At 33.4% G+C, this 9,992-nt stretch overlaps 1 protein-coding gene and 1 long non-coding RNA gene across 7 annotated transcripts; one reads left to right on the plus strand and one right to left on the minus strand.

The window, feature by feature from the left end:
* Positions 1-453: 453 nt before the first annotated feature.
* Positions 454-1,496, minus strand: LOC145039112 (uncharacterized). 3 transcript variants are annotated; one of them, XR_013679737.1, is made up of 4 exons: positions 1,261-1,496; positions 993-1,176; positions 655-918; positions 454-569 (listed from the first exon to the last, which is right to left on the minus strand). It is a non-coding gene; the product is annotated as an uncharacterized LOC145039112 (long non-coding RNA). The 3 variants fall into 3 exon arrangements; XR_013679738.1 differs by having other exon boundaries at positions 655-1,155; XR_013679736.1 differs by having other exon boundaries at positions 655-1,176.
* A 1,500-nt stretch (positions 1,497-2,996) lies between these two features.
* On the plus strand, positions 2,997-9,274 carry PNG1 (peptide-N-glycanase 1). Of its 4 annotated transcripts, none has more exons than XM_078992242.1 (16): positions 2,997-3,258; positions 3,366-3,518; positions 3,669-3,767; positions 3,852-3,938; positions 4,276-4,358; positions 4,612-4,725; positions 4,809-4,863; positions 4,960-5,046; positions 5,155-5,210; positions 5,327-5,386; positions 6,045-6,870; positions 6,999-7,059; positions 7,490-7,592; positions 7,769-7,903; positions 7,993-8,079; positions 8,773-9,274. In XM_078992242.1, exons 1-16 carry the CDS (start codon positions 3,127-3,129, stop codon positions 9,092-9,094), a joined length of 2,460 nt encoding a protein of 819 aa, XP_078848368.1. In that variant the 5' UTR covers positions 2,997-3,126; the 3' UTR covers positions 9,095-9,274. The 4 variants fall into 4 exon arrangements, with proteins under 4 accessions (XP_078848368.1, XP_078848370.1, XP_078848369.1 ...); XM_078992244.1 differs by having other exon boundaries at positions 8,852-8,996; XM_078992243.1 differs by having other exon boundaries at positions 8,838-8,871.
* Positions 9,275-9,992: the final 718 nt, after the last annotated feature.

A 9,992-nucleotide genomic window follows, 5' to 3' on the forward strand; every position in this document is an offset into this window, starting at 1 on the left:
CTTGCTTTTTTTTTATCACTTAATTATACTTTTATTTTTTGTTGTTTTAAATAATGGTAGGAGCATATATACCACATATTCCCAACCATGCTTCTCAATAAATGCTTTTGCTGCATCCCCACTTTCAAAACTGAGTTCTGCTTCACCAACATTAGCATAGATGTCCGCCCCATTAATGGATTCTCCCACCTAAGAAATAAAGTGAAAAAAAAAAGGATGTTATATGTTACTATTTATTTCATTTGGACTTATAAATTAAAATAAAAACTAAAAATCAATGCAAGAAAATCAGAATAAACATCATTAAAAAAATAATATTACTATATTAGTTAACATGTTGTACAACCTGTTTCAAGATTCTTTATTTGAAGATTCTTTATTTGGATAATTTATGATTTTATTACAAATGTTATATGGTTTAAGTAAGGATAAAGACAGAGATGAAGCAACTCACATGTTGAAAAAGCTGACTGATAACACTCTGGAACCGTTCTTGCATCATCGCGGGTGGCCCTTGACCTTGTGCATATGCCGAGAAGTAGGGTGATGATGGGACTTTTACATCCTCCCTGCTCATTCAATTTTATTAATCTATCATTAGTATTTACCAAACAGACCGAAAAATTAAAAAAATCATAATAATCCTATTCCTACCTAATGGACCATACTCCCTACCTCGAATTCTTGTTAACTAATGAATAATCACCAGAATAAATAGCTTCAGTCGCCTAGCAGGTGTTGCCCTGAAGGGGTGATATCGACATATTACCCTACAGACAGGTGTTGACAGCATGTTGTGGTGCAATCGATGTTCGTGGAAGGAGAAGGGTAGCAATGGTGTTGTAGAAGAAAAAGGAAGCGGTGGGAATGACTGATATTTGATAAGAGGGATGGCGGTTTATGAGAGGCTGGCTCGCACTGAGAAATCATTGAACCCCAAATCAAGAAAAAGCAAGGAAAAGAAGCGAAAGCAGAGGGTAAAAATCCCTAACCTAACCCGCCTTGTAAACGGAGAGACTGATCTCGGCAACATCCTTGCTTTCAGATCGATGACAACTCCCTGTCGATCGATCTCTGCTTGGTGTGCTTTCCGGTCACAAACATGATCATGGAAGGGTTTAAAGGAGCGATATAATTGGTGGATGGTCCATCATCCTGTAAAAAGAGCACAGCAGACTGAAGGAATTGTATATGAGATAAGAAGAAAACGAAAGGTGAAGTAACAAAAATTGGAGATAGCTTTCGTTCGTGATGATTTACCTGATGAGAGGTTTGGTTTTTGTGATTAGAGGCAGTAATGGCAGTTGTGGTGGAAGTGTCGGCGATGGAGGCAGCTAAGAAACGAAAGTTGGAGATGACGATGGATGTAAGAAATCACACACATCTTCTTCTCGATCATGGCGGAGATGGAGGCGATGGATCGGATGGTGGTGGCGATGAGTGTCAGCGGAGGAAGGAAGATAGAGAAACACAAGGTTTGGATAAGAAGCAGCGGAAGGAAGAACCTGGAAGGATCGATTAAGCGGATGTGGGGATAAAATGCCCTATAAACCTCATGTAGTCATTTACATGAAATGCATTTGCTTAGTCAAGATTCCCTTAATAAATATTCAAGTGGATTACAAAGTTGTATATGTATGAATAATATTCTTTCGTGGGTTATGTTTTGAAGAGAAGTAAAAATAAATATCATAAAATCATTAATATTAACAGGAGATGACATGAAATTTACTGTAAATAAGTAAAAGGAAAATGAATCATGAGGGTAACCAACTGTTGCATTTATTCTCATTTGGTCATTTTCCTTTTTTTTGTACTTAATATACCATCGAACTTGTTGTTTGTGTTCACCATAACCCTTTGACCGACTATCACAGGTCAAAAGCCGGTCAAAAAGGCTATGGTGAACACAAACAACAAGTTCAATGGTATATTGAGTACAAAAAAAGAAAAGCGACCAAATGAAAACAAGCGCAACAGTTAGTTACCCTTAAAAGTCATTTTCCATTCCTTTTATAAAAACAAGGTGTAATGTTCCCTTCCCGAGTTAAATTAAATAATAATAAAAAATAAGAAATCAGAAAGATTTAAAATAATCATTGCTTATGAATGTATTTACTAGGGGTGTTCGCGGTGCGGTTTGGTACGGTTTCGAGTCGAAACCGCAAACCACACCGCATGTGCGATTTGAAATTTTAAAAAACTGCAAACCGCACCGCGAAGGTTCTAAACCGTGTTATGTGGTGCGGTTTGGTGCGGGCGGTTTATGCGGTTTTTTTGCGGTTTATGCGGTTTCAAAAAGTATATGTATTTTTAATATTATGTACATAAAATTTATACATAAATATATTAGTTATAGAATCAAGATAAGTTGGTTTTGCCAATGTTTTAACAATACTAGTCTTTGTTACCTTAGACAATCAGATAAATAATCTATCACAAATTTGTTTACAAAAATTGAAATTGGTGATATCAAAATTCATTAGTAATAAAACCAAATTCGTATCTTCTGTGTAATTTTTATGTGTTTGTATTATATATATATATATATATATATATATATATATATATATATATATATATATATATATATATATATATATATATATGCGGTGCGGTTTGAACCGCATTGTTATAATTGGAAAACACAAACCGCACCACTTAGTGCGGTTTAACAAAATTTCAAACCGCAAACCGCACCATACTAGTTTTAAACCGCATTAGGCGGTGCGGTTTCGTGCAGTGTGGACGGTTTATGCGATTTGTGCGGTTTGGTGCACACCCCTATTACTAAAGAAAAAGAGATTCATGATAATTTTTCCTACAAATTCTCTTCCAAAGTCCAAAGAAACCAAATAAAAAGAAAAGAATCAATTCATTACCTTTTTTTTTTTTTTTTAACTTGTTTTATATATTCATTTTTTTTTCCTTTTCTCCCATTATATATTCTTTTCTTTGATTTGTTTTCTTTTCTCTCATTATATATTCTTATCTTATGTCAAGTAGTTTACCATTTCATTATTTTCATACCGAGAAAGGTTTTGGGGCAAGAAGTAGTTGACAACGTTTCCATCGTCTGAGTTTCGTAGTTGAACATTCTTTCCAATTGTACGGAGAGCATAGATCATGGTGGCAAGAAAGTTCCTCATCCACCACCAAGATTCCAACTTCGACGTCGACTACGACACCGAAGATGGTTTTGAAGTCTTCAAATTCCAGTTGTTTTCCCTCACGGCAGTTCCTCCAGATGAGCAAAAGGTCGATCATCTTCTCTTTAGTTACTAATTGGAATTACGATCTCCCGATAAGTTGAATGTCTATGGAATTATACGCTTACTGATGATTAATCCGATTTGTACTTGAAGATACTCGGAGGCGACGACGATCGAGTTATTTCCGATGACTCTGATCTCATTGCAATATCCGATAAGCTTAGATTGGTTTCAATTAAAGACGAAAACCCTCAATTGGGTTCAGAGACAGTGAAATCCGACGAAGAGCTAGCTCGAATGTTGCAGGTATGGAAAGACCACCATTGATCAAGCTCAATTTTGCCAGCACATGATTAAAATTAGGTATTTCTTACCTATTGGTGTAAGAAATGCATACCCTAGATTTGACAAAAAGTGAATTTTTTTTTTTCAACCGAGTGCTTCTTATGATTACAGGCAGAAGAAGAAGCGCTTATGTTTCAGCAGTTTGCTGTTAGTCAAGATAGCAGGCAGTTTGAACAGAGAATCAGGCCTTATGTAGATCAGGTTCTTCTGGTAATATCCACTCTCTCTTCTCCTTCTTTTACATAATAAACACTATGAAGTTAACACCATGTGTGTGATGTTATGTCCATGTAGTATGAAGACTCACGTCGCCAAGAAGCTGCAAGGAAGACAGTTCCTGTGGAGAAGCTTGAGGAGAAAGCATTAGTTGCTTTAGCTAAGGTTCAAGTTTCCATGTTTTTATTCTGAAGTGTGAAATAAATTTCAAATTTGAGTGTGGAAAAGATCTAGATTACATTTTTTCCCTTAAACAAAGTTACAATATGCTTAGGTTTGGTTTCTTTTTTACTTAATGCAGAAAGAACAACTTAGACCTAACATAGAAACTCAAGGCATTGAGGCCATTCCATTTATCCTGTCCATAATCTAATTGTTTTTTTCTGAATATTTTGCACTTAACTTGATATCTTTCATTACATATATTACCTTTTTGAGCATAAGAATTATCGAAGCCTGATAAGTCATTTTTCTTACATGTATGGTCTCTTTTTCTTTTCAGGAGGGGAACTTCAAGCCATCAAAAAGTGAGCTTGATCATGCATTCCTGCTTCAACTTCTTTTCTGGTTCAAACAGACATTTAAGTTAGTTTTTTTACTTTCTGCTCTCCATTTTGAATTCTATAAAGTGTGCAATATGTGGATTCTTTGACCCATTATGTTGTAGCATTGTACTTTCATTTCTTCTTATTAAAGCATTTTACTGTTAAACAGACATTTAATATATATCTTTTTTTGCAAAGTTCATTGCTATTTCTTGCATTTAGCCTTAGGTTTTATCATTGTAATCTAAAATTATGTTACTTATCTTTGTAATTTCTTTTTGTAAAAATTTTAGGTGGGTAAATTCACCTCCTTGTGAAAATTGTGGCAATGAAACTATCAATCAAGGAATGGGTGCACCAAATTCTTCAGAAACTGCTTATGGAGCTTCTCGGGTTGAACTTTATCGGTATAAAAAAAAATTATTTCTTGTTTAATTTAATCCCTTTCTTTTCTTTATTTTCTCATATGTATTTTTCTTAATTGGACCAGTTGTAGATCATGTTCAAGAATCACCCGTTTTCCACGGTATAATGATCCTATAAAGGTACACAATTTTTTTTTTTTTTTTAATTTTTTAATTTTTTAATTTTTTAAAATCACTTTCTGATTCTTTAAACTCATGGCATCTTTCATGGTGTAGCTTCTTGAAACAAAGAAGGGTCGATGTGGGGAGTGGGCCAATTGCTTCTCACTCTATTGCCGATCCTTTGGCTATGAAACTCGTCTGGTAAGAGTTTAGGGACTGTTTAGTAATTGTTAGAAACTTCAAGGGGATTTTTGCTCTTAGTCAAAACTTGAGGGGTTGATTGTAATTAGAGAATGGCTTCCTTCTCAGATATTGGATTTCACAGATCACGTGTGGACAGAATGCTATTCAATGGTTTTGGGAAGGTAAATTTGACACCAATAACATTAATTTCATATCCTTTTTTTTTTTTTTTTTTAAACACTAAGTTGCATGTTTTTTTTTTTTTTTTTTTTTTTTTTTTTTTTTTTAAATATTATAGATGGATGCATCTTGATCCATGTGAAGGAATATATGATACTCCATTACTATATGAAAAAGGGTACTTTCTCAGTTTCTCTCCATTACCTTTTCATATTATGTTATTGAATTTCAGTATCTAGTTGTTTTGTCAAGGGCAAATTGTGGAAAATAGCAATCAATGCAATGTGGCATTTTCATTTATTTTTAAAGATTCAATTTGTTGTTTTAATTAATTCCTTTTATTTACTTATGCAAACACAAAACCCATAAACATTCTTTCCATTATATTATAGTATATATTAAAAGCAAAGTTCTTAGGAATAGTATAGTTTTATACTTTTTGACTTTTGCCACAAAAGTTTCCTATTTTACACTTTGGCCACAAAGTATAGTTTTAGGGTTTTAGACTTTAGCCACAAAAGTTTTTTAATTTACATTTTTGTCACAAAACTTTCTTACAAAAATGATCCTTACCTAATACAAAGTTTACAGATTACACCTAATATCATCCTAGTTGACATTAACAAACAAAAGATTAAAAAACACACACATCATTGTTTGTTATGCACAAGGTAAGATGATGTGGCCGATGACATGGCAACAACCATTGCCATGTCATCATGTTTATAACTTACAATTGTTGCTAAAAAAAAAAAACAAAGTATGTTGCCTATTTTGGTAAAAATGGTAAATTACATTTCTATCTATATTTACAATGACTTTTCTTTTCATTATAGGTGGAACAAGAAATTGAATTATACAATTGCAATTTCAAGAGATGGAGTGTATGATGTGACTAAACGTTACACAAGAAAGTGGCATGAAGTTCTATCGCGTAGAAACCTAATCACAGAGTCTTCTCTACCCAATGTTTTAAAGAACATAACAAGAGAATGTAGAAAGAACATGAAAATTTCCATTTCTACCCTTGATGAACGTGACCAAAATGAAGCAAAAGAGCTAGAGAAAAACCTACACTCTCAAGAAAATGACACCATCTCATTACCAGGGAGACTAAGTGGGGACAAAGAATGGAGAACATTAAGATCAGAACTCGGTTCCACTTCTTTAAGTTCATCTTCTTGTCCAATTAGAAAAATCACAGATGATCATGTTTCAAAGATCTATGATGCATTCTCTCCTTTTATATCTCGATTGGTTGAGTTTTCTTCCAAACATAAGGCGATTGAAGGTGTTTGTTTTGTGAGAGGGGTTTTGATTGATCTCAAAAAGAGCCCTTTTAAAAGAAGGAGAGTTGTGATTGATTCAAATGAGTTCTTTATTCGGGAACTTTTGCCTTCTTTTGAAATGATGCTTGATGCTCTTTCTTTGAAGAGTAATGTGGAAGAAAATGGAAGAAAAGTTGAAATTTGTTTAAGGGATGATCCTGTGAGAACATCGATTGCATTGCCTGTTGTTTTTCATGCAATTGATGATGTGGTTTTTAATATAAAAAAATGTGATGAGTTTATAAAATCTTCGGTTTCTTGGCCTTTAGTGAAGGTAAATAGAATATGTTGTGGATCTGTTCTTGCTAGTGGAGAGGAGCTACCTTTTGGAATTGTAAGTATTAAGTAATTTTTTTATTTGTTTTTTTTTTTTTTATTTTTTATTTTTTTAAATTAATGTTTCATTAACTTTAGATATTTTGTTCAATGGAGTTTTATTGATATAAGTTTGAAAATTTGTAGGCGACATCTGCGTTTGATGGAACCCGTGTGTCTAAATGGGAAGAACCAAATGGTGCTAAAGGTATTCACATTTATAAATTTGCTTATAATAATTTAATCTTAAATTTTTTTTGAAGTTTAGTTAAATTATTTTTCATTATTTTGTGGTAGAAGCATTTTTTATTATGAGATTTCATGGTATTGCTTTTGATTTAATTTTTTCATCTTGGTAAACAAACGTTTTGAAAGTGATGAACAGACATTTCTTCGATTACTTGTTAATATATACACAATCTATTCCTAATTAAAATCAGATAATCATATGTAACTTTCTAACATGATTAAAGTTTTTTGTGTAAAATAATATTTATATATTTATAGCATCAGACTTCCATTCTCTATTACAGTTATGCACTCGTACTTTTTTTTATTAAGACAATTTACTATAAAAAGTTGCTCATTTCACAATTTAAAATGTGTAAACTAATTAAAGGATTTATTAAATATTGTAGGGTGTTGGTTAATATACAAAGCAAAAGATGCTGAGGTCTATGAACTGTGCTCATATGAACTAATGTCAGCCAATGATGCTCCAGAAAGAGATCCAAGGGACTGGTATGTTTGTTTTACAACCTTTTTTTTTTTCCATTTTCACACTTTGGCCACACCACTATCACCATTTGGCAAAAATGGTCCCTCTACTATAACACTTGAATAGCAGCACACATTTGCAATCTAATATCTATGAAAGATCCAACCAAGTTGATGTTAAAAAAAAAAAAATCATTCAGGGTAATTGAAGGTAGTGATGATGGAGGTGCCAGCTGGCGTATTTTGGATGAACAAACTTCTCAAATGTTTGACAACCGTTTCCAGCGAAAAGCATATAAGGTCAAGCTGCAAGGATTCTTTGCAAATGTATTCAGGTATATATATATATATTCTTTTTAATCCATATCTTACCAAGTAAAGTAAGTTTTTGCAACTTTACAGTGCTAATTGCAAGAAGTTGCAGGTTACGGTTTCTAGCAGTTCGTGATGGACAAACGAATTCACGGTTCCAAATAGGAAGCATTGACTTATTCGCAAGTGGAAATGTGAAGTAAGAGTTTTTATAATGAGCCAATAACAGTTGGAATTCAAGTAAAATGTTGTAATGAATGCTTTCATTATTCCCTTATCGTTACTTTCCTCTATTTTCTTCTTAATACAATATATAGTATTGTGGGAAATGAGGATGGAAAAACTTTAAGTTGAGCACTATAAAGAGTGTGTAGAGGTTCTTGTTTTGGATAACTTTTGTTGATGGAGAGTTGTAAGATCATAATAATAATTACATTTAATATTGATAATATGTAGATTAAGGGTGTGTTTGGTAGAATTAGTCGGTAGTTGGAAGTTTGTAGCTGGTAGCTTTAAGTTGTAGTTTTTATTTGGGAAAATGTAAATTTAGCCCTACTAACTTTTCTCTTTTTTTTTTTTTTTTAAAAAAATCACTTAATTTTTTTTTGTACTCTAGGGGAATTAAGTAGATGTTTACTTGCTAAGTTAGTCATTTTACCCATTATAATAAGTTTGTATTGTCTTGTGTTAACTAATTGGTGGTGTGGATGCTACAGTAACACTGACTCGGTGCCACTGTAGCACCATTGGTCCCCAAGTTTGCCACATTAAGGTGCTCGTCCCCACTATATAAAAAGTGCAAACCCTAAATGAGATAAACCCTACAACTTTGTTAACCAAAAGATATTTGTTTCCACATTGTTGTCAATTGTTTTATTTTTTCTATTATTAGATGTCTGGTTCAGAACCCTTATTGTGATTTTCGAGAGGTGGACCCTACTGATTATGAGCTACTAGCCATGAAAACTCAGGTTGAGCCGGAGCAAATGAAGGTGGACGTGCAAGCGCAGCCGTCGGAGCAAACGAAGACGGCCATGCAAGCGCAACCGTCGAAGGCGGATGTGCAAGCGCAGCCATCGGAGGCGGACGTGCAAGCGCAGCTTTTAGAGTTGAAGGCACGAATTGATGTGATGAAGAAGATTGTGATGGTGGTGTTGGTGTTGGTGATTGGAATGACAGTAGGGTTTAGGGTTGTTGGTGTTGGGTGGACGTAGATGTATGGGTAAAAGATGGCGATTTTAGGGTTTTTAGGTTGGAATCGTAGTTGTGTTTGTGTTTTTTATTAATTTCGCCGGTAGTAGTTATTTCTTTTCGGTGGTTTTTTTTTTTTATTTTGGATAAAAAACAATCTTTTTTCGGGGGCTTTAATGGATTACACATGGCAATCTCATTTATTGACGTGGCACCGACTGTGTTTACAGGGGAATGGTTTTTGGTGATAGGACAAAAAACGACCGACTTACCCGTTTATTTCCTTAATTCCCCTAGAGTACCAAAAAAAAAAAAAAATTAAGCGACCTTTTAAAACAAACGTTAAAAGTTTGTAGGGCTAAGGCTGTTTTTGGCGCCTACAGCTAGCCGAAAAGCTAGTTTATTTTTCGAGATTTTTTAACTTGTGTTTGGCAAGCTAAAAAGTAGCTTATAAGCTAGCTTTTTAAAAAGCTCTTACACTAACTTTTTAGAAGTTTTTTTTAAAAATTTTCAAATATACCGCTTAATTACTTATAAAAACACATTTTTTTAAATATCATTTGATATTTTTCAGCTAGTTTCACTAAATGTCATTTTTTTATCAACTAGCTTTTTAGCTATCAACTAACTTTTTATTTAACAGCTAGCTTTTTGACTAGTACGCCAAACATAGTCTAAATTAACATTTTTCCTTTTTATTTGTACAAGTGTGTTTGGCAAAATTAGCTGTTAGTTTTTAAGAGTGAAAAATTTCATGAAAATCAAAATGTAAAAGCTCACAAAAAGGCCACTTGAAGGATTATGCGATTTTCGTTTAAAATAAAATTTAAAAGCTTAGTTGCTAAACGTAACTTTTTGTTTTTTAAGAAATTTTCATGGCTCCCAAAAAGCTACGTGCCGAATACGCCATAAAATATATAT

The sequence above is a fragment of the Lactuca saligna genome, chromosome 4, assembly GCF_052625555.1.
Source record: "Lactuca saligna cultivar CGN05327 chromosome 4, ASM5262555v1, whole genome shotgun sequence".
NCBI classification, from domain to species: domain Eukaryota; kingdom Viridiplantae; phylum Streptophyta; class Magnoliopsida; order Asterales; family Asteraceae; genus Lactuca; species Lactuca saligna.

Bases quoted from the DNA above. Each gene is read 5' to 3' on its own strand.
- PNG1 (XM_078992242.1), top strand. From the start codon at position 3,127: ATGGTGGCAAGAAAGTTCCTCATCCACCACCAAGATTCCAACTTCGAC. The intron at 3,939-4,275 runs GTTCAAGTTTCC...TTTTCTTTTCAG, and splicing joins CATTAGTTGCTTTAGCTAAG to GAGGGGAACTTCAAGCCATC. The intron at 5,047-5,154 runs GTAAGAGTTTAG...CTTCCTTCTCAG, and splicing joins TTGGCTATGAAACTCGTCTG to ATATTGGATTTCACAGATCA.